The sequence below is a fragment of the Felis catus genome, chromosome C2 (assembly GCF_018350175.1).
Source record: "Felis catus isolate Fca126 chromosome C2, F.catus_Fca126_mat1.0, whole genome shotgun sequence".
Classification (NCBI taxonomy): Eukaryota; Metazoa; Chordata; class Mammalia; order Carnivora; family Felidae; genus Felis; species Felis catus.
The window spans coordinates 9,668,025-9,691,849 of NC_058376.1; the positions used below are offsets into that span (position 1 = coordinate 9,668,025).

Below are 23,825 nucleotides of genomic sequence, written 5' to 3' on the forward strand. Positions count from 1 at the left end.
AACCCTACTGACACTTTGATATCAATTTTCTAGACTCCAGGACTGGGAGGAAATAAATTTCTGTAGTTGAAGCCACTCGGTCTGTGGTATTTTGTTACAGCAGCCTGAGCAAACTGATACAGGTGTTGTATCCGGATCACAGAATAACGTTCTCTTGTTGATAAACTCTTGCTTCTGCAGCTTTAGGTTCTGTCCCTGATCCAGAGCCCTGAGGGCCTGGCCCCTGCCTCCTCTTCTGGCTCCTGCCAGTATGTGTTGCCTGGAGCCCGCAGCTCCTCAGGGTCTGTTCCTTTCCCTCCTCGGAAAGCCCAGCATTTCCTTGGCCCATCATGTTGTGACCTAATTCTAGGGCTCGAGGTGAGGAGGGGACAGATCCTCTGTGTGTGTGTGTGTGTGTGTGTGTGTGTATCTCGCAGGGTAGAGGTCTCTGCACAGTGTCCTCCTGCAATCAGGAGGCACTAGCTCTGATGGGGAGCAGTGACCTCTTTGGAGGCTCAGAGAGTTCAGGGGGTTCTAGCCTTCAAGACTGGAGGTCATCACCCTGGATAGCCCCACCCTGTATCCCAGGGTGTCATTCTTCTGTCCTTCCATGCAGGAGCTCTGAGTTTTGCCCTAACAGAGTTGCCGGGTTGGGGGATAAAGTTCTGTGGAGTTCTGGTATTTTTATGACTAAGTCCTGGGCCTGATCCTTAGCTTTCTCTGCAATTTGAATACATATGGCAGAGTCCTTTCCCAGACTGGCAAGGGGACCTTCTGGCTGCCATGCTTAGCATTCAACTGAGAGTTAATGTCCTCAGGCCTTCCTGGTCAATCTCCCCAACATCAGTAGCCCCGGCAACAGTCACCCAGTCTCATCTCTTGATAGAGATGAGAAAGATAAAAATTCCATAGGGATTTCTCCAGCAGCTGATGCTTGGCCGTTTCCTGCCCCATAGGCTACCCTAGTTCACTATGCTGGAAGTTTCAGCAATTACACTGCCTCCTTGAGCCATGAGCTATGTGATGAGGTCTTTATCGCTGGCCAGGCAGCGGGTGATGCAGCTCCAAAATCCTATCAACGAGCCTCCACTTTTTTACGGCACTTCTGGCGTCAGGCTGGGTTCCTGGGAGGCAGACTCTGAGGGGGGTGTTAGCGTGTGGGATGTTTGTCAGGGGGCACTCTTGTGACCGAGGAGGAGGGAAGGAAGCAGCAAGGGGCAGAGAAGAGGCTGAGCAATGCTGCTGTTACCCCATGGGAAGTTGGCCTGGCCCTCAGCGTCGTGCTGAGTCAGAGCAGGAGGGTCCGGCTGTCATGCTCCTGACCTGTCGGTGGGTCCTTGCATTCCAGCTGTCCCAGGAAAAGGGTGTGATCTTGTGCAAGGTGGCACCCTTCAGCCAAGGGCAGCATCTGCAGAGGACGGACCGCCTCCCAGCCCTGGAGAAGGGCACCCTTCGGTCCTGAAGGGGATCTGGGAAATGCAGAGGGCATTCATGACAATAAGCCAAAAGTATTCATTCTATTGAGGCCACTTTGAATTTCACAGCGGTCAAGGCGCAGCACTGATGCCTCCTTTGGGTGGATGGAGCAGAATATTGAGATTGTGCCACAGACTGGAAGCGGCTCTTGGACAGGCATGCTGTCATTGAAGGGCCAAGTCTTATCCTCCGAGTGGAGGTCATCTCCATGAAGGCGCGTGACCCTACAAGGCTCAGGCCGTGCTCAGCCACCTGGGCCTCTGGGATACCGGGTCTCGGGTGCAAATTGGAGCTTCCACCTGCCGCGGGACCGTCATCAAGCCAGAAGCGACACGGAGACAGTCCAGCTGCCGTGGGCTCGACGGGAGCTGATGAAGGTGAACCAGGCGTCTGCAGGCAGAGACGCGATGGGCTCGCACGCGCTTGAACTGCACACCCCAGAGCCGACCACAACAAAAGCTCCAAAGAGGAAAGGTCAGACCCATGAAGTGCTATTTGTTTTCACTGAAACTTCATCCCTCCCACTTAACACCCGTCTAACCAGCAACGGAATCAATTACCACGTGTCAGCCCGAAATCTGACACAAGAAATGAAAGAAGGACACAACCTCCCCAGGGGGGGTGGCGGGCGGGGGGCAGAGACGGCCGGGGAGATAGAGAACTCAGGCAGGGAAGCTGTGAATGAGCCACTCCGTCCTGTAATTAAGGGTTAAAGGCAGTCTGAGACCCTGCTTCCCTTCCCTCTCTCCCTCTCCTGGGCTTGGAGCCCGGATCACCGTTACCCGTTCGTACTATTGGGTGTTTCTATCGCAAAGGGTGGTCAGCAGGCCTTGTGAGGTTATTTGACTTTGGTTACAGAAGTTGCTCCATTTAATAATTGAAAACCAGAAGGTTCTAGACATTTATTGTTTCATAGAGCTCTAGGTGGGAGAATTCCTAGCAGATCAAGTTCGGCCGCCATGTCTATTTGAGCTGATTGAGTTCCTGCATTTTTTGGGCTTCTGTTAAATGTGGTGTCAGCTCGTCTGAGAGCACCCGTTGAAGGTGATGTCATTCACTTTCCACATTTATGCGAGTCTCCAAAAGAGAGCTCGGTCCATGGGCTGCTCAGGCAGAGCGCACAAAAGTTCAGTGGCTGAATCCCAGCAGGAGATCTGTTTCACCAGCTCTACGAAGTGACACATTTTTGTTCATCAAGAACACCTCAAGTCTTAAACTTTTATTAATAGGGTCCTAGGATAAAGAACCCTCTTGTCTTCAAGTAGAGCGTTAGATGGACATTTTCTAATCTGTTCTGTAAATGGTGTTGCCGCTCCGATCACCTTAGCATACAGAATATTCAAAGTGTGAAGCGTTGATTAAAATGGCACATGGGTTCGAGAGGCAGGAGGCGTCCCTCCAGATATCCTGGTGGTGTTTCCATTGATTGGCAGGAAGTAATGAAATGCCAAATTGTTGCTCAACCAGATGGTTAAATTGTCAGTGGAATAGGGGGTGGCGTGCTCATGAATGAATCAGTAACTTGTCCTTTGCTACAGTTTTTAATTCTGTGTGGTCTGATGGTGTCGATACCTCTTTATGGCAACTATTTTTGGATTATTTCTTTTCTTCTGACCTACATGGTGCTCAGTGTTTGGTTCTTTTGTCTGCATAGAGAGAGAGATGTGCGCTCTCTTTCTCTTTGCTCTTTCAGAGTGATGCCACACAGGCAGGGTTTACTTTGCTGCCAACAATGTAATGCTTTGTGTCTTCGTCTCATTGGTTCTCTCGGCTCAGCTCTGCACGTCTCTGTCGGGATAGAAACTGTCCCCACTGGCTCCCCCACCCCTTAAACTCAGCAGGGTCAAAGTGGCATCCATCATCTTTCCCTGACTTGTCTCCTCCTTCACATTTATTCTCCATTTCCAATGTGGGAGCAAAATCCCAGGGGTCACTTAAGCTTGAAACCTGAGATACTTTCTTGATCCTCCCCATCTCTCTTATCCCCTACATCATCAGATGTTATTGATTTTTGCCTACGAAAGATTTCTCACATTTGTCCCTCTGCCATCCTGCCACTGGGCCTGAGTCTATGCCACCATCCTCTCCTCCTGCTATTCTGACAGCCTCAGACTCTCACCTCTGTGGCTATGCTCATGCTTTCCTCTTTTTCTAGTGTGTGTGTGTGTGTGTGTGTGTGTGTGTGTGTGTGTATGTGTTTGCCTTTTTCTTTTTGACCAGTGAGCCTGAAGACTTTAGGAGTCAGATCAGGCATCACTTTTAAAAAAAGGAAACATTAATTACTTAATTGGTTTCACATCTGCATTTTCTCTTGCCTTCTCTGTCTTCCTTAATTCCCTATCTCTCCATCTCTCCCAGTTGGAAAGTTTTGAGCCGTCCTCTGCCCCCCGATGATATCAGTTACCCAATGTTGACTTACTGCTGAACCGTACCCGCTCTCCTTCCTGTCTCCACCATTAATTTTCATGTTAAAACCCACCTGATTTTTGCATAAGGCAGACGCTCCCTCCCAGCAAATCTTTCCTCCTCCTTCCAAGCTTCATGTTGTCCTTCGGCTCACTGTAGGATTCATCTTTCTAAAGTCCTTCTTTGTTCAAAACCTTCTCTGGACCCATTTTCTGCAGAGAAATGTCCTAACTCCCTACACACATCTGGAACCCTTTACAACCTGACTCTAATCTACCACTATAAGGGCAGGTGCTATCACCACCCCTGTACTCCCAGCCCCCTTACCTGCCCCCCCAGAGGCCCCAGTACCAGCTGCCTTACAGCTGAGCCATCCTTCTCATGCTCTTGGCCTATGACTGTGCTATGCTTGGCTGGGGACTTCTCTCGTATTGAAGTCCTACTTACCCTTTAAGACCTCGGGTGAATGGAACCACCACGTGATTCCTGATTCCACCAGTGAGCACAGATTACCTTTTCCCTGCAGCCTTGATGTCACTTACAACCCCAGTTTGCTATTCGCCAAGTCAGCCCGGCACTACAGGCACTTAGGTGTCCATTTTCTTTTGAGCTTGTGGACACCCCAGGGATGTGTCCATTGCCCTTTGGCTCCTCCCATTTAGCGACTCCTCATTAAATCCATGGCAAGAAATGGAAGACATGTATCATATTTGCATATATTTTTTATTTGAGTACAGTTGACACACAACATTACATTAGTTTCAGGTGTATATAACACAGTGGTTCAAAGTTTATACATTATTCTGCGCCCAGCATGAGTATAGCTACCATCTGTCACCATGCAACGTTACTGCAGTATCTTTGACTGTATTCCTTATGCTCTGCCTTTTATTCCTGTGAGTTGTTTGTTCCATAACTGAAAGCCTGTATATAGAGATCACGTACTTTAGGGGCGCCGAGGTGGCTGGGTCAGTTAAGCGTCCAACTCTTGGTTTTGGCTCAGGTCAAGATCTCACGGTTCGTGGGATTCAGCCCCATGTCAGGCTGTGTGCTGATGGCAAAGAGCCTGCTTGGTATTCTCTCTTTCTCCTTTTCTTTCTGCCCCTCCCCTACTCAGAATAAATAAAGACACATTTAAAAGAAAGATCCTGTCCTTTAAATGTATATTTCCAAAGGGAAGTCCTTGTTTTTCCTAGAAGTATAATTGACATACGACCTTATATTAGTTTCAAGTGTACAACAATATAATTCAATATTTGTATAAATTTAGAAATGATCACTGCACTAAGTCTAGTTATCATCCATCACCATACATAGTTACAGACTTTTTTCCTTGTGGTCAGAAATTTCAAGTTCTAATAAAAAGAGAGTCCTTTATTTTTTATTGTGTTCATTTTTTAACCTGCACTACATTATTTCTAAAAGCTTTATTAACACCAAACACACAATGGATATCTTTTGTCTTTTTAAAAATTTAATCCAGCCAAATATTTGGTTATTTTGAAAAACATTAGGCAGAATTCATATAAGTACGACAGAAAAGTGTTTCTGAATTGGGATTTAAGGCAATCATTTAATGGATTTCAACTTTGTGTTTCAAACTGGAGCCCATAGAGACAAAGTGTGAATCAGGTGCTTTGCAGCATCTCTGGTTTGGTTGGGGGCAAGGCTTCCATCCCAAGGGAGTCACTTTATTCTTCTTTTACAGCGACCTCTGATGTTCAGGGATTGGATCAGTGGAAATGAATAGTTGAAACTACATCTTGCTACACTATAAATGGTTGGTGGAGGCAACGCACTCCCCCCACAGCCCCCCATCCCCTATATATGTGTGTGTTGTCTCTATATGTAGAGACAACACACACATATATATAATGTGAACATGTGGACAACAGATGATTTTTAGATGTGACTAACATACTCATTAGGCATTTTTAGCAAAATTCTCCGCTGGTCTCATTGTCCTGAGGTTGAAATTCAAGAAATTTACTGTCTAGTGTGTGCCTCAGAATCCTGAGGTTTAACTTGGATCCCTTTGAAGTCTTTTATTATGATCGATGAATCATTTCAACATTTTTCTACAGTCAAGGGCCCGCAGTAAAAAGATAACATCAAGTACCTTACTAATCAAGGATACCACAAAAGATTGGAAATTAGGTGAAAATGTGGCATGAGCAGGAATACTCAACTCAAAACCTGCATTGATCACTACACATTTCAAAAGAATTTGGAAACCCAGAGCTTTTAAAAAGTGCACGGGACTGATTTCAGAAAACATTTGGGAAATATTCGAGTGCTATTTGTAATAGAAAATAAACCCCACTTGGAGACTTTTCTCGAGTAAATGTTTTACAGTAGAGTTTGGCATCACAAGTCAGGGGTGGAGAAAGGTTCTGTACTTGTCTGTGTGCAGGCAGATTCCCAGGATCGGGCTGGGTTTCACCCGCAGCTCGGTGTCAGTCGCTGATGAGACAAAACTTGCTTTTTTAAGGGAGGCTGCTTTTATGTCCAGATGGGGAGGGTTATCGCCCACAGACTAAGGTTTTGGGGTTCTTGGCAAGGACTGCTGACTTACCCTTTATTATACTTTCAAGGCTCTCAGGCTCCACGCTGACTGAACCCTAAAAGGGCCCTGCTGAGAGCTTGAGAGGAAAACACCAGCACTTTGGGAGAAGCATCTGAATAGGTTCACAGTGGGAGCCCACAAAAGAGGAGCTGCGCAGCCCAGGGAGCTGGTGAGAGCACAGAGATTGCTACCCAGGCTAGTGAACAAACCTCACGACCGCCAAGGGCGAGGATCCAGATCTGGCCGTCAAAACAACAAATTCCAGAGAAGTTTTGAAAGTGAAGATCAGCAACGTCTTGTCATCTGGTTTTGCCCCCATCTTTAAAACCTAGTAATTGTACCCCCACATGGTGTATGAGGTGGGATGGCTGTTTGTCCAGCCCAGTCCTGCCATCGTCTTATTGATTTGCTCCACTGTGCTGCTTCCTGGATCTGAACTCGTCACCTGTTCTCCCTACGTTTAAGGGGCAGCCCAGAGTCTTTAGCTGATGTTCAAAACCATCTAAAAAATGGGTCAGACTTACTCTTGCAGGCTGCTGTCTCCTATTCCTCCAACATAACCAGAATGCTTTTCCTTCTTTGCTCTCATCCGATAGAAACTTTGCCCAGACTCAAATACCCTCTCACATCTCACCACCTCCAAAAAAGCTTCCCAGATCACCCAAAATAGATGAGACCATATCGTCTTTTATATCTCTGAGGGGTCTCTGGCTTGTCACTTTCATGACAGTCCATGCCATCTAGTGCTTTTGCCCATTGAGAACTCTGGGCTGCTGTAAGTCACAGACAATAAGAGGCACTTTGTTTTTCCTTTCCTTTTTTTTCCTCAATATATTTTTATTTCTTTGTTTTTAAGATTTTTTAAATAAAAAATTTATTGTCAAATTGGTTTCCATACAACACCCAGTGCTCATCCCAACAGGTGCCCTCCTCAATGCCCATCACCCAAAACCACACTGAGATATCACCTCATGCCAGTCAGAGTGGCCAAAATGAACAAATCAGGAGACTATAGATGCTGGCGAGGATGTGGAGACACGGGAACCCTCTTGCACCGTTGGTGGGAATGCAAACTGGTGCAGGCGCTCTGGAAAACAGTGTGGAGGTTCCTCAAAAAATTAAAAATGGACCTACCCTATGACCCAGCAGTAGCACTGCTAGGAATTTACCCAAGGGATACAGGAGTGCTGATGCATAGGGGCACTTGGACCCCAATGTTGATAGCAGCACTTTCAACAATAGCCACATTATGGAAACAGCCTAAATGTCCATCAACCGATGAATGGATAAAGAAATTGTGGTTTATATACACAATGGAGTACTACGTGGCAATGAGAAAGAATGAAATATGGCCCTTTGTAGCAACATGGATGGAACTGGAGGGTGTTATGCTAAATGAAGTAAGTCATACAGAAAAAGACAGATACCGTATGTTTTCACTCTTAGGTGGATCCTGAGAAACTTACCAGAAGACCATGGGGGAGGAGAAGGAAAAAAAAAAAGTTAGAGCCAAACCATAAGAGACTCTTAAAAACTGAGAACAAACTGAGGATTGAGGGGGGGTGTTTTTCCTTTTCTATTCATCAGCACAAGGCACAATGCCTACCATGCACAGCAGCCACTCAGCTCGTATTGTTGAGCTAACCAGGTGAATTAGGCCTTATGTAATGCTTGGGACCTAAAGTAGTTAACATGTAAACCCATCCATCCATCCATCCATCCATCCATCTATCCATCCATCCATTTCTACACTGACTACCTACTCCATCCAGCTCTGTGCTTGGGCCTGGAAATACAGCAATGAGCAATAAAGTCACGGTGCCTATCTTCACAGAGTTTATAATCTTGTGAGAGCAAATAAATAGTCACACAACCAACAATCACAACACTCATGGTGGCCTACTCTTATTGAAGGCTTACTCTGTGCTAGTCATTATGCTAAGTGCTTCTTCGTATTATCTTACTGAATTCTCATGACCACCCTTGGAGATAAGCATTATTATCCCTTTCTTATGGACCAGGGACTAGAAGCTTAGCTTAAGTTTGTTAGCTTAACTGTCCAAAGCCATCTGGCTAGTGAGTGGAAAAGTGGGAGCTTGACCCAGGCTGACTCCAGAGCCTTTATACCACATGGTATAAATAATTCCTAATATTAGAGGGATGACAAATACCACAAATATCATGTGTGTTAGTGTCCTCTGGCTGTTATAACAAATTTGTCACAAACTTAGGGGCTTAAAACAACACACATTATCTTACAGTTCTGTGGATTAGAAATCTAACATGGGCCTCACCAGGCTAAAACCAAGACGTGGGCAGAGGCTTTAGGGGAAGTTCCGTTTTCTTGCCTTTTTCAGCTTCTAGAGCTGCTTGCTTTCCATGACTCATGGCCCCTTCCTGCATCTTCAAAGTCAGCAGTGTCACTTCTCTCTGACTAGCGGTGAGAAAGGCTCTCTGCATTCAAGGACGCGTGTGATTATATCTGGCCCACTTGGATTATCTGGGACAATCTCCCCATCTCAAGATTCTTAATCACAGCTGCATGGCCCCTTGTACCATGTAAGATAACCTATTCACAGGTTCCAAAGATTAGAGCATGGTCATCTTTGGGGTGCCATAATTATACTGGTCACATCATAAAATGATGTAATAAGGGTAGCAGTCTGGAAGTATAGGAGAGGCTCAGGCTTCTTGGGAGGGACAGGCACTGCAGGCTGACGACCAAGGAGGTGCAAAGTCCCTGAAAAGCCACAGAGCTGGGGCCTTAGCAAGTCTGAGGGTGCCCAGATGTGGTGAGCGGGGGGTAGGGTGGGGGTGGGAAGTGGCCTGTGTTGTGGCTAGAGAAGGTGGCAGGGGTCAGATCATGAGAAACATGCCTGGCAGGTAGGGGGGGATTCTATTATGATTCTGGGAGAAAAGGGCAGTAAGTAAAAGGGTCAAATGAGGGACACGATTGATTTGCACTTTAAGATCACTCTGCTGAGGCACCTGGGGGCGCCTGGGTGCTCAGTCGGTTGAGCGTCTGACTTCTGCTCAGGCCATGATCTTACAGCTCATGAGTTCAAGCCCCGCATTGGGCTCTGTGCTGACAGCTCAGAGCCTGGACCCTGCTTCTGCTTCTGTGTCTCCCTCTCTCTCTGTCCCTAACCCACTCGCATTCTGTCTCTGTCTCTCTCAGAAATAAATAAACATTAAAAAAAAATTAAAAACAAAAGATCACTCTGCTGCTGTGTAGAAAACAGGTTGATGGGGAGCACAAGTGCATGCAATTATGAGGGTATTTCAGTAGTTAAGGTGGGAGATGTTGATGGTCTGAACCAGGAGGGGGGCTCTGCAGGTGAGGAGAGGCCAGCCAGAGCAGATAGCAGGGCTGGTGGTTGCCTGGATGTGAGTGAGGTAAGGGAGAGATGTCCAGGTTTCTAAGTGGGATGGCCCAAGTGGTTAGGGCCTTCGTGTTGACACAAGGGTGACTGGACAGGACCAGGCTTTTGGATGGGAGATGACCAGAGCTAAGTGGCTGTAGAAGGAGCAAAGGCAATTAATATAAGAATGAAAATGTATCCTGGTGGTAGGAGGCTGGTGGGTAGAAACAGGGCAAAATTTGGCACAGTCATTCCTTTTAGTTCTTATAATTGAATATTTACAGACATCATTTTGCTTTTTTTTGGCTACAAAAAGCTTTATTGTTTCTATTTGGTCCAAGGCTTGGGAGAGGGCTCCAGGGTGGCTAAAAAGCTGCCTAGTGGCTGCAAGGAGAAGTTCAGGCACAAGCCCTGGCCCAGGCGATGCTAGAGGGGCCCTTCAAAGGCTGTTGGGCTTCAAGGGCTCCTACTGATGCTTGAAGGTGAGCCTCTGGAAGGGACACTCAACCAGCCCAGTCTGGGGGCCAGCCAGCTTACAGATGAGAGTCAGGTGGTCGCCATCTTCTTGATTGAGTTTCACCTCCTCATCCAGGAAGTGGTTGTCCAGGAAGTCAGAGACGGAGGCCTGTGCAGGCAGAAGCCAGGGCGTGCGGATCCAAAAGGGCCTGGTTCAGGTTCTTCTCCATAACCAGGGTGGCTTCCATGGCATCCAAGGCTTTACCCCACTCATCCTGGGATGCTTCTGCCCATCCTGGAAGAGGGCACGGCCACCACACTGGTTTTGCATCTTCAAGTCGGCTCAGGACCCTCCTAAGGCTTCTCCTAAGGCAGCTTGTGGAAGAAGTGGCCCAGCCCTCCAGAGCCACATGGTCGTGGTGGAAATAGAAGCCCAGAGAGAGGTAGGTGTAGGAGGCCCGCAGATGCATGTTGGTAGGGGTCTGATGGCAGCCTCCACCTCGGTGGAATGGTTCTGATGAATCCGGGTGCTCATGGTTGATCGGTAATAAGGAGCTAAGCTCAAAATAGGGTGTTGGCTCGTCCTGGAGGCAAAGGGTGGCTGAGAAGATGGCTCTGAAGGTTGTGACTGAAAAAATGTTTAGAGGGTGGTCACAGGCTGATAGAAGGGGTGTCCCTGGGTCTGTACCGTCCAAACCCTATTGAAGCAAGAGACATCAGCAGGACCAGGGGCGCACTTCCTGCAGAAACCATATTGCTTTAAGAGGCCATGACGTTAAAATGTCTTCTGGAAAATTATGCAGACCAAATATTCTGATTGTTGGTTTGGTTTAATTAAGGGCAACATTTCGGTTATCATATTTCAGCCTCTCCATCTTAGCAATAAAATTTTTAAAAAATTTTTATTTTTTGAGAGTGAGTGAGAGAGCACGAGTGTGGGACAGAGTGCGAGTCGGGGGAGTGGCAGAGAGAGAGAGAGAGAGACATGGAATCCGAAGTAGGCTCCAGGCTCCCAGCTGTCAGCACAGAGCCCGACATGGGGCTCAAACCCACAGACTGCCGGATCATGACCTGAGCAAAGTCAGATGCCTAACTGACTGAGCCACCCAGTCACCCCTTGCCTCTCCATCTGAATAAGTAGATATTCTTTTTGCTTGCTTGCACATGACAACTTTATGTACACCATATGTTTCTTCTGATTCTTAGCCTGATGGCAGAATGATTCTTTGGGCACAGTGTAATATGACCTTGAATTTTAATAAGATTCATTTTGTTTTTCAGTAAATAACATATAGAATTGTATGTTTCAACAAGATTAACATTTTTCAAAAAGGAGATTTTAGAGAAAGAGGTTTTGGTGTGAGTTAATTATGGGACTTAACAAGGAAAATCAATCAACCTGCCATGCAATACTGAATTAACCAAATGGCACGCATGTACTTGTAATCTAACAAGTTACTTTGTATACCTGTCGTAGGACGAGAATCCACAGTTATCTTATTTAGATCTCACAACGTGAACACACGTACTAACATAGGTTTAGAAACTCCATACTAGAAGACAAAAGAGTGGATTCTCCCAGCAAGCAAGAACATTTTGGCATTCTGTACTGGCCTCCCGTGTATCCCCGGGTACTACACTTCTCTGCGGCGTGGACTGGCTTGGCTGCCCAAACTTCTATGGAGAGACATCCCTTTTGTTCTTGCCTATAGTCTGTTTCAGTGGTTCTCAAACTTCAGTGAGTATGAGAATTAGTCTACAGGGCTGTATAGATAAAGCCATGGATCTCATGCTTGACTTGCAAAGTGAGACCATTCTAAAGGTACTTGAGACTTTAATTTTTGCCTTTGGTGAAGATTTTAGAACTTCATATGGGCTCTTGGAACCTTGGGGCTATGATTCCAAGTCTGATTTTGGGAGGCATTTCAGCACCTGCCTCTGAATAGAAGAGGGGCTGAAGTTAGATACAGCAGGGAGGCACAGTGCTGTGAAATCGATTAAATAATTAGAAGGGAATGAACACCCTGTGGTCATGTGTGTGGTAAAGAGATCCCGGAATAGCAGAACAGCAGATATTAATTGTCTCCATCCAGAGATGGACCCAGGACATATGCAACGAGATTCCTTTCCACAGGAAGGACCGGGATTGTCACCTAGTGCCAGACAAGCAAAGGCCAGTCTATGGTAGTTTCAGTAGAGAGAAGTACTGGGAGTACAGCTCATGTGCCCACAATAATGCCACAGGCAAGGTGTGCCCCAGCACTGACCTTCTAGAGTCACATCAGCACCTGCCATTTTAAAATAGATTCATTAAATTGAAGTTTTGTAGCCTTTTTAAAAATCACCTTGATTACATTTATTTTAAATGTTATTGTAGTTTTATAGTGGCAGAAGTATTCTTTCTTTTTTTAATTTAAGTTTGTTTATTTTTGAGAGAGAGACAGAGAGAGTGAGTGGGGGAGGGGCAGAGAGAGAGAATCCCAAGCAGGCTCTGCACTGTCAGCACAGAGCCCCGATGTGGGGCTCAACCTCACAAACTGTGAGATCATGACCTGAGCCAAAATCAAGAGTCAGACACTTAAGTCTGAACCACCCAGGTGCCCCAAAGAAATAGCACAGTTTAAACAAGTTACTCAGACAAGGGATGTGATGCATTGGGTGTTAAATAGAAGTCACTCCAGAAATTTATCTACTTCCAGTTCATTCTCAAACACTCACTGGGCACTTGGGTCTAAAGGTGAGTAGGTGGTAAATGGGGGAAATTTTTTCCTTTAAAAGAGTCAGTGTCTGCTCAGCTTAGTGCAATGTTGCCGTTTACTATTCCTAAGAACAATGAGAAAGCATGACAGGTCCTTCATAGCTGCCACGTGAAAATGTTAAGAAGTCCTTGTTCATTCTATAGTTAACATAGTGCTAAGTTTTAAAAATATCAGATCCTAAAGAAATTGTGGTTTATATACACAATAGAGTACTACGTGGCAATGAAAAAGAATGAAATATGGCCCTCTGTAGTAACGTGGATGGAACTGGAGAGTGTGATGCTAAGTGAAATAAGCCATACAGAGAAAGACAGGTACCATATGGTTTCACTCTTATGTGGATCCTGAGAAACTTAACAGAAACCCATGGGGGAGGGGAAGGAAAAAAAAGAAAAAAAAAAGAGGTTAGAGTGGGAGAGAGAGCCAAAGCATAAGAGACTCTTAAAAACTGAGAACAAACTGAGGGTTGATGGGGGGTGGGAGGGAGGGGAGGGTAGGTGATGGGCATTGAAGAGGGCATCTTTTGGGATGAGCACTGGGTGTTGTGTAGAAACTAATTTGACAATAAATTTCATATAATAAAAAAAAAATCAGATCCTGAAGTTTCTGCATGTTGTTGTGCACTTAACATAATCCATATTAAATACTTGATAAAATCCAGTTAGTAAAAAAACTACACGTAAAATGAATTTAGCAGAAAAGCCTCTTAAAAAAACAGCCACCAAGGTAAGACTTAGTAAAAAATAAAACGAAACAAAACAAACAAAACCCTGAAGACTGTTGTCAGTGCAAACCTTGACTTTCAGGCTGAAATCCCCTTGCTAAGTGTAAAGGAAGAAGCTACCATAGGGGCCTTCAACTTTGTGGTCCTTTTCTTAAAAAAAAAATGTTTTTAATGTTTATTTTTCAGAGAGAGAGAGAGAGAGAGAGAAAGAGAGTGAGCGTGGGCAGGGGAGGGGCAGAGAGAGAGGGAGACACAGTCCAAAGCAGGCTCCAGGCTCTGAGCCATCCGCATAGAGCCCCACGCAAGGCTTGAGCTCATGAAGCGTGAGATCATGACTGGAGCCAAAGTTGGATGCTTAATCCACTGAGCCACCCAGGCACCCGTACTTTCTGTGGTCCTTTAACATGTTGTGGGGATTGGTGTGTCTGCACTGACCACCTGTTCATCTTCAGACTCCAGCATCTTGTACGTGCTCAGTGAGTGTTCAAGGAAGGAAGGGAGTATGTGCTTCAGAGCGATTTCTATTCAAGCATCACTTAACCGGTGACTCAGCCCATCGGCAGCTCCTGTAAATGAAGTGCTGCTTCCGGGCACGTAGGCTGTAGAGCTCGCATATCGATTTTGAAAGGGACCATACAAATGCATGCCGCTTTCCTGGGCTGCAGCCTTGCTTCTAAGTACCTGATTCATCATGACCGTGCCCCTCCCAGCCTGGTCCCTCTGCCTGCAGGCTCACCCTTGGCCCTTGAGTCTGTTCTAACTAGTGTACTAAACATCCCTGTTTCCATGGGTGAATGGGACTTGGAATGACTTCCATGTCCTTCTGCCCTGAGTCTGGTGAGCCCCAATTATCCTGCCTGCCCCAGGTGTCTGGGTGTAAACTGCAGCCTTATTTTATCCTCTCATCTTTTTTGAGAGCTTGGGTGAATGGTCTATTGATGACACTTTTCCTCAGATCTAGGTGAGGATTTTATCATCCTGGGTCTCGCATGCTTCTCTCTCTCTGCAGGCTCTAGGACCCCCTGGCATTGGCACACGCTGGAGTCCTGGAGGAGCACATGGTCGGAAGCCTTGGCTTTCTCTCCATCTAAGGCTTGATTTAGATCTACATCTCAGCACTCGGCAGAGCTACTTTCCCTCCACATAAACGAGCTGACTCTTTACCTTTATAGGTTTTGCTGAAAGCAAAATCTTAATTGCCTGTCATTGAAATGGGTACGTATTACTTCTTACTAAAAACGTTCATTAGAACTAGTGTTCATGTAGGTTCAGATTCATGTAGGGTTGGTTGGTACATCTTTGGGATCCCTCTAAGCAATCTCACAAATACTGTTCTGGTTCTTGGTATTTGGTGCAGTTAAAAAAAGGGAAATCAGAGGCTTTGAGCTGGTCTAAAGGTTTAAAGTTCCTCACCAGGAAGGCTTTTATTAGTTTCTTTGTTGATTTTTTTTTTTAAACCAATTTTGTAGGAGGGGTGCTTATTGAGCTAACCAATTCCTGGTCACTCACTCATCTGTCAGTCGAAGCATGAGACCCAATTGCTCCTTCCATCTATACTGAACAAACGGGGAAGGGCAGAGTTGTACATGGTGGGGACATCAGGAGAAAGGAAAGTCTAGGGTGCACTGAGCTATTGCATGTCCATTTGGTTTCTCAGGTTGACATGGACAGTAAAAAAAAAAAATTTAGATATAGGAGAATCCTAGGAGACAGTGAATTCTTGTTCTTTTCTTCTCTCTGAGATATCTCCCATTATTCTTTGGGAGAAGAATCAGGCTCTTGTCCCAGTGAAAAATATCAATTTACTAGACAAGGGGCATCAGTGGGGAGCATCTATGTATGGAGACTAATTGTTAGAGATCCACTTTGCGGACTTCCACAGTGCCAGCCCTCGCCCCTACTCCTTTGCTTTTTCCTGCCCAATCTGTGGTTTTCACTGCTCTCCACCCTGTGTCAGAACCCAGCGTCCAGATGTATAGTTGGATATACATCTTAGGACCAAGCCCCATCCCTTTCACAAGCAAAGCTGTCTTCTTCTGGGTCCCTTGGTGGGATTTTTTTTAATTTAAATTTTATTTTTTAAATTTACATCCAAGTTAGTTAGCATCTAGTGCAACAATGATTTCAGGAGTAGATTCCTTAGTGCCCCTTACCCATTTAGCCCATCCCGCCTCCCACAACCCCTCCAATAACCCTCTGATTGTTCTCCATATTTATGAGACTCTTCTGTTTTGTCCCCCTCCCTGTTTTTATATTATTTTTGCTTCCCTTCCCTTGTGTTCATCTGTTCTGTGTCTTATTTTTTTTTTATTTTTTTTTCAACGTTTTTTATTTATTTTTGGGACAGAGAGAAACAGAGCATGAACGGGGGAGGGGCAGAGAGAGAGGGAGACACAGCATCGGAAACAGGCTCCAGGCTCCGAGCCATCAGCCCAGAGCCTGACGCGGGGCTCGAACTCACGGACCGTGAGATCGTGACCTGGCTGAAGTCGGACGCTTAACCGACTGCGCCACCCAGGCACCCCTGTTCTGTGTCTTAAAGTCCTCCTACGAGTGAAGTCATATGATATTCGGCTTTGTCTGACTAATTTCATTTACCATAATACCCTCTAGTTCCATCCACCTAGTTGCAAATGGCAAGATTTCATTCTTTTTGATTGCCGAGTAATACTCCACTGTATATATATATACCACTTCTTCTTTATCCATTCATCCATCGGTGGACATTTGGGCTCTTTCCATACTTTGGCTATTGTTGATAGTGCTGCTATAAATATAGGGGTGCATGTGCCCCTTCAAAACAGCACACCTGTATCCCTTGGATAAATACCTAGCAGTGCAATTGCTGGGTCGTAGGGTAGTTCTATTTTTAGTTTTTTGAGGAACGTCCATACTGTTTTCCAGAGTGGCTGCACCAGCTTGCATTCCCACAAGCAGTGCAAGAATTCCTCTTTCTCCACATCCTCACCAACATCTGTTGTTGCCTGAGTCATTAATGTTAGTCATTCTGACAGGTGTGAGGTGGTATCTCAGTGTGGTTTTGATTTGTATTTCCCTGATGGTGAGTGATGTGGAGCATTTTTTCATGTGTTGGTTGGCCAACTGGATGTCTTCTTTGGAGAAGTATCTATTCATGTCTTTTGCCCATTTCTTCACTAGATTATTTGTGTTTTGGATGTTGAGTTTGATAAGTTCTTTATACATTTTGGATACTAACCCTTTATCTGATATGTTGTTTGCAAATACCTTCCCCCATTCTGTCGGTTGCCTTTTAGTTTTGCTGATTGTTTCCTTTGCTGTGCAGAAGCTTTTTATTTTGATGAGGTCCCAATAGTTCATTTTTGCTTTTGTTTCCTTTGCCTCCAGAGATGTGTTGAGTAAGAAGTTGCTGCAGCCAAGATCAAAGAGGTTTTTTGTCTGCTTTCTCCTCGAGGATTCTGATGGCTTCCTATCTTACATTGAGGTCTTTAATCCATTTTGAGTTTGTTTTTGTGTATCGTGTAAGAAAGTGGTCCAGGTTCATTTTTCTGCATGTTGCTGTCCAGTTTTCCCAGCACCACTTGCTGAAGAGACTGTCTTTATTCCTTTGGATATTCTTTCCTGCTTTGTCAAAGATGAGTTGGCCATATGTTTCTGGGTCCATTTCTGGGTTCTCTATTCTGTTCCGTTGATCTGAGTGTCTGTTTTTGTGCCAGAACCATACTGTCTTGATGATTACAGCTTTGTAGTATAGCTTGAAGTCTAGGATTGTGATGCCTCCTGCTTTGGTTTTCTTTTTCAAGATTGCTTTGGCTATTTGGGGTCTTTTATGGTTCCACACAAATTTTAGGATTGTTTTTTCTAGCTATGTGAAGAATGCTGGTGTTACTTTGATAGGGATTGCATTGAATATGTAGACTGCTTTGGGTAGTATTGATATTTTAACAATATTTGTTCTTCCTACCCAGGAGCATGGAATATTTTTCATTTTTTTTTTTGGTATTTTTCAATTTCTTTCATAAGCTTTCTATAGTTTTCAGTGTACAGAATTTTCACCTCTTTGGTTAGATTCATTGCTAGGTATTTTATGGTTTTTGGTGCCATTGTAAATGGGATCGATTCCTTCATTTCTCTTTCTGTTGCTTCATTGTTGGTGTATAGGAATGCAACCAATTTCTGTACATTGAATTTATGTCCCACAACTTTGCTGAATTAATGAATCAGTTTTAGAAGTTTTTTGATGGCATCTTTAGGGTTTTCCATATAGAGTATCATGTAATCTGCAAAGAGTGAAAGTTTGGCCTCCTCCTGGCCGATTTGGATGCCTTTTATTTCTTTGTGTTATCTGATTGCTGAGGCTAAGACTTTCAATACTATGTTGAATAACAGTGGCGAGAGTCGACATCCCTGTCTTGTTCCTGACCTTAGGGAGATAGCTCTCAGTTTTTCCGCATTGAGGATGATATTAGCAATGGGTCTTCATATATGGCTTTTATGATCTCGAGGTGTGATCTTTCTATCCCTACTTTCTTGAGGGATTTTATCAAGAAAGGATGCTATATTTTGTCAAATGCTTTCTCTACATCTATTGAGAAGACCATATCTTTCTTGTCCTTTCTTTTATTGATGTGATGAATCATGTTAATTGTTTTGTGGATATTGGACCAGACCTGCATCCCAGGTATAAATCCCACTTGGTCATGGTGAATAATTTTTTAATGTATTGTTGGATCCGGTTGGCTAATATCTTGTTGAGGATTTTTACATCCATGTTCATCAGGGAAATTGGTCTATAGATCTCCTTTTTAGTGGGGTCTCTGGTTTTGGAATCAAGGTAATGCTGGTTTCATAGAAAGAGTTTGGAAGTTTTCCTTCCATTTCTATTTTTTGGGACAGCTTCAAGAGAATAGGTGTTAACTCTTTCTTAAACGTTTGGTAGAATTCCCCTGGAAAGCCATCTGGCCCTGGACTCTTGTTTTTTGGGAGATTTTTGATCGCTAATTCGATTTCTTTACCGGTTATGGGTCTGTTCAAATTGTCTATTTCTTCCTGTTTCAGTTTTGGTAGTGTATATGTTTCTAGGAATTTGTCCATTTCTTCCAGATTGCCCATTTAATTGGCATATAATTACTCATAATATTCTCTTCTTATTGTTTTTATTTCTGCTGTGTTGGTTGTGATCTCTCCTCTTTCATTCTTGATTTTATTTATTTGGGTCCTTTCCTTTTTCTTTTTGATCAAACTGGCTAGTGGTTTATCAATTTTGTTAATTCTTTCGAAGAACCAGCTTCTGGTTTCATTGATCTGTTCTGTTGGGTTTTTTGTTTGTTTGTTTGTTTGTTTCAATAGCATTAATTTCTGCTCTAATCTTTATTATTTCCTGTCTTCTGCTGGTTTTGGGTTTCATTTGCTGTTCTTTTTCCAGCTCTTTAAGGCATAAGGTTAGGTTGTGTATCTGAGATCTTTCTTCCTTCTTTAGGAAGGCCTGGATTGCTATATACTTCTCTCTTATGATGACGGTCTTTGCTATGTCCCAGAGGTTTTGGGACATTATCATTTTCATTGGCTTCCATGTACTTTTTAATTTCCTCTTTAACTTCTTGGTCAGCCCATTCATTCTTTAGTAGGATGTTTTTTAGTCTCCAAGTATTTGTTACCTTTCCAAATTTTTTCTTGTTGTTGATCTCGAGTTTCATAGCATTGTGGTCTGAAAATGTGCACAGTGTTATCTTGATCCTTTTGTACTTGTTGAGGGCTGATTTGTGTCCCAGTATGTGGTCTATTCTGGAGAACATTCCATGTGCACTGGAGAAGAATGTGTATTCCTATGCTTTAGGATGAAATGTTCTGAATATATCTCTTAAGTCCATCTGGTCCAGTGTGTCATTCAAAGCCATTGTTTCCTTGTGGATTTTCTAATTAGATGATCTGTCCATTGCTGTAAGTGGGGTGTTGAAGTCCCCTACTATTATGGTATTATTATCAATGAGTTTCTTTATGTTTGTCATTAATTGATTTATATATTTGGGTTCCTCCACATTTGGTGCATAAATGTTTACAATTGTTAGGTCGTCTTGGTGGATAGACCCCTTAATTATGATATAATGCCCTTCTTCATCTCTTGTTAGAGTCTTTATTTTAAAGTCTAGATTGTCTGATATAAGTATGGCTACTTCAACTTTCTTTTGTTGACAATTAGCATGGTAGATGGTTTTCCATCCCCTTACTTTAAATCTGAAGGTGTCTTTAGGTCTAAAGTGCATCTCTTGTAAACAGTATATATATGGATCTTGTTTTCTTATCCATTCTGTTAGCCTATGTCTTTTGATTGGAGCATTTAGTCCATTGACATTTAGAGTGAGTACTGAAAGATAAGAATTTATTGCCATGTTGTTGCTTGTAGAGTTGGAGTTTCTGATGGTATTCTCTGGTCCTTTCTAGTCTTTGTTGCTTTTGGTTCTTCCTTCCTTCCTTCCTTCCTTCCTTCCTTCCTTCCTTCCTCTCTTTTTCTTTCTTTCTTTTTTTCTTTCTTTTTCCTTCTTTTTTCTCTCTTTCTTTCTTTCTTTCTTTCTTTCTTTCTTTCTTTCTTTCTTTCTTTCTTTCTTCTTTCTTTCTTCTCCCCTCAGAGCGTCCCCCTTAAAATTTCTTACATGGCTGGTTTAGTGGTCACAAACTCCTTTAATTTTTGTTTGTCTAGGAAACTTTTAATCTCGCCTTCTATTTTGAATGACAGCCTTGCTGGATAAAGAATTCTTGGCTGCATATTTTTCCAAGTCAGCACATTGAATATATCCTGCCACTCCTTTCTGGCCTGCCAAGTTTCTGTGGATAGGTCTGTTACAAACCTGATCTGTCTTCCCTTGTAGGTTGAGGACTTTTTTTCCCCTTGCTGCTTTCATGATTCTTTCCCGAGTATTTTGTGAATTTGACTATGATATGTCTTGTTGATGGTTGGTTTTTGTTGAATCCAATGGGAGTCCTCTGTGCTTCCTGGATTTTGATATCTGTATCTTTCCCCAGGTTAGGAAAGTTTCCACTATGATTTTATCACATAACACTTCTACCCCTTTTTCTCTCTCTTCATCTTCTGGAACCTCTATCATTCTGATGTTCCTCTTTAATGAGTCAGTGAGTTCTCTAATTCTTAAATTGTGCTCTTTGCCTCAGTCTCCCTCTTTTTTTCTCCTTCATTATTCTCCATAAGTTTGTCCTCTATATTGCTGACTCTCTGTTCTGCCTCATCCATCCTTGCCACCATGGCATCCAATTCGAGATTGAAGTTCAGTTATAGCATTTTTTATTTCATCCTGACTAGCTTTTACTTCTTTTATCTCCACAGAAAGGGATTCTAATCTATTTTTGACTCCAGCTAGTATTCTTATTATCGTGATTCTTATTATCGTGATTCTGGTTCAGACATCTTGTTTGTATCTGTGTTGGTTAAGTCCCTGGCTTTTGTTTCTTCCTGCTCATTCTTTTGGGGAGAATTCCTTATTTTGTCATTTTGAAGGGAGAAAAGGAATTAATGAGGTAAAGAAATTAAAATTAGAAAAAAATTAAAATAAAAAAAAATTAAAATTAAAAAATTAAAAACAACACACACACATATACAGAAAAATCAAATAAATGATGTTAGATCCTAGGTGTGTTTTGGTCTGGGTGTTGAAAGGGGTTTGATAGATTAGAGAAAAAAGGGGAAAGAAAAAAAAGGAAATTGTTTGAAAACTTGAAAAAATGAATACACTGAAATAGAATAAAATGAAATGATGGAAGTAAAATAGAATTTGAAAAACATTTACACAAAAAAATATAGTAGAAAAAATTAAACATTTTTAATAAGTTGAAAATAAAAATAATTTTTTCTTTTTCTGTATTCAAGTAAAAGAAAAGAAATGAAAAAGAGAAAAAAAAGAAAAAGAAAGAAAGAAAATTGAATAGATGGACCAACGAACAGACTGAAATATGAATGAAATCACTTCATTTTCCCTTAGAAGTCAAACTATGAAGCATTTTATAGTCTGTAAACTAAGCTGGCAGAGAGACTTGTGGTCCTGAAGAACGATGTTGGCCCAGTTGAGCGGGGCTTAGTGTAATGGCTCCGTTCTCCACTAGATGGCGCTGCTTAGCTTACTGGGGTGGATGGTTGTGGCGCTTGTAGGTGTGTTTGCGCATGTGCGGGAGCCGCGAGAATGGCGTCACCCAGCAACCCTCTCTACTATTGGAACGCTCTTCTCCCGGATCAGCCATGGCACACCCATCGTTTGTCTTTGGCTTCCATCCGCCTCCCGCTTTTACACAGTCTGTGACCAAGCTCCAGGCAGCACCTCCCACCTGAGTTTTATCTCAGATGCGGCTGTGTTTCCCGACCTCTTACTTCTGAGGGACCGCGGCTCTGACCTGCTCCGCCTTCTGCGGGAGGGTCTCAGCGAGCAGTGGCCGGGTGCGGGCCGCGTTCAGGAACGTTCACAGACGTGCTGCTGCCGATGCGGAGACTGCGGCCCCGGGGCCAGCGCGTCCCAGAGAAAGTTCGCACCATCTTGTGGCAGGAGCGTTTCAGGGACTATGGCAAATCACAACACACATGTGGCACCAGGCTTCACCCCCAATGACCCTGTTCTAGCACCAGTGAATGTGGTTGTTCTTCCGGGTCCGCCGGGGTCTTGCCTTTGGGGGACCCCACAGCCTCTACCAGATGTCCTCCCAGCAGGGGAACCAACTCTCCCGTGTGGCCCAAAGAACCCCGGACTCCGCTCTGCTCCTGGGGACTCGTCCTTCTCACCAGAGCACCTCCAGGTATCGAGCTGCGGCGTTTCAGACTCTGCGTTCCCCCTGTTTATAGTCTTAATGGAATTTAAACCCTCTGCTTTCTCCCTTGTTAGTTTAGTCCCTGCGGCTGTTTCGACTTTTCCACTTTCTCTCCAGCTGCTTTGGGGGGGGGGTGCTTTTCCCGTATTCCGCACCCCCCCTTCCACTCTCCGCAGGCAAAAACAGCTCCCTGCCCTCCCCCCACGGCTTCCCTCTCCCCCAGTTCACCTCTCTGCGCCGCGTACCTGCTGAGTTGTGCAGGTGGCTGTGTTAATCCTCAGATCAGTTTTCTAGGTGTGCAGGATGGTTTCGTGTTGATCTGGCTTTATTTCATGGATGTGAGACACAAAAAAAAAACGCTTCCATGCCGTTCCGCCATCTTTTGGTGGGATTTTAAGATGTCTCAGAGAATTGGGTGAGTGATGATGGTTTGTAATTCAAAGATGGATGGCTTATTATAAATACCAAAGACAGCGCTAGCCAAGAAAGCAGATTTGGGGTTTGGTTGTTGGGGTAGGGGATTTACAATAGCTTCCTTCCTAGTTTTTATAGGAAAAGCCACATTTCCAAAACGTAGGAGGAGGGAGAAGATGAGAGGAGAATACAGGACTGGATAAGATTGCATGGTGTGGATGCTTGGAATGATCACAGGCTGTTCTGAAAACATGAACTTCCCCAGCAGCTTCCGTCACTAATGAAAACTTTGTGACATCTGCGATTGCACTTACCTTTTCATTTCCCTCCCTAACCATTGTTTCGGGTAGTCTGGTACTTCATTAGTAATGATTTTACTGACAGTTCCCTTAAACAGTCTCTGAATTCAGGTGGAGGAAGATGGATTTTTAACTAATCTTTGTTGGCATAAACATATATCATATCAGAGACTAACTATTCTTTCCATTTTTCATTTGTTTTCTTTGGTGTTATCTGACATTAGGTTGTCAGAGCAAATTAAAGCGGCAAGTAAGCAATAATTGCTTTGTGATATAAAAAGATGGGTAAAAATTGCTTTTTAACTAAGTTGATGCTCTATTTCCTACCTCTAAAATATTTAAAGCAAGCGACTGTGTATTTAGCAGACAGGCTTACGGATATATTTATGGACCTGGCCCATCTTTTGAAAATGGGGATTTGTGCTGAATAATTCGGATTTGCGGACTTCACAGCTCAGCTTTCCTGGATCAGTGTGAGCCTCCTCTTCCTTTTTCGTGATGCACATATGATCTTGCTGTTAATACTGTTCTTGTCCGCCCGCTGTACCCTTTCTTCCTACCCTTTCTTTACCAGCATCCTACGCTGCATCTGACCCCCTT

The 23,825-nt window shown here is 43.9% G+C and overlaps 1 protein-coding gene, 1 long non-coding RNA gene and 1 pseudogene across 6 annotated transcripts in view; 2 read left to right on the forward strand and 1 right to left on the reverse strand.

Moving 5' to 3' along the window:
- LOC123379865 overlaps nt 1-15,136 on the forward strand; it is a 61,164-nt gene extending 46,028 nt beyond the window's left edge. The window contains exon 4 of the long non-coding RNA XR_006584811.1: nt 14,738-15,136. This is a non-coding gene — a long non-coding RNA (uncharacterized LOC123379865). The remainder of the gene's footprint in view (nt 1-14,737) is intronic.
- Nucleotides 10,086-11,096, reverse strand: LOC101084646 (annotated as a pseudogene).
- Nucleotides 15,137-21,632: 6,496 nt separating the features above from the next.
- LOC109491637 overlaps nt 21,633-23,825 on the forward strand; it is a 309,568-nt gene continuing 307,375 nt past the window's right edge. For all 5 annotated transcript variants that reach the window (XM_045036644.1, XM_045036641.1, XM_045036643.1 and 2 more), the window contains exon 1: nt 21,633-22,500. In XM_045036644.1, coding sequence (XP_044892579.1) covers nt 21,820-22,500 — 681 coding nt within the window. In that variant the 5' untranslated portion in view covers nt 21,633-21,819. The remainder of the gene's footprint in view (nt 22,501-23,825) is intronic.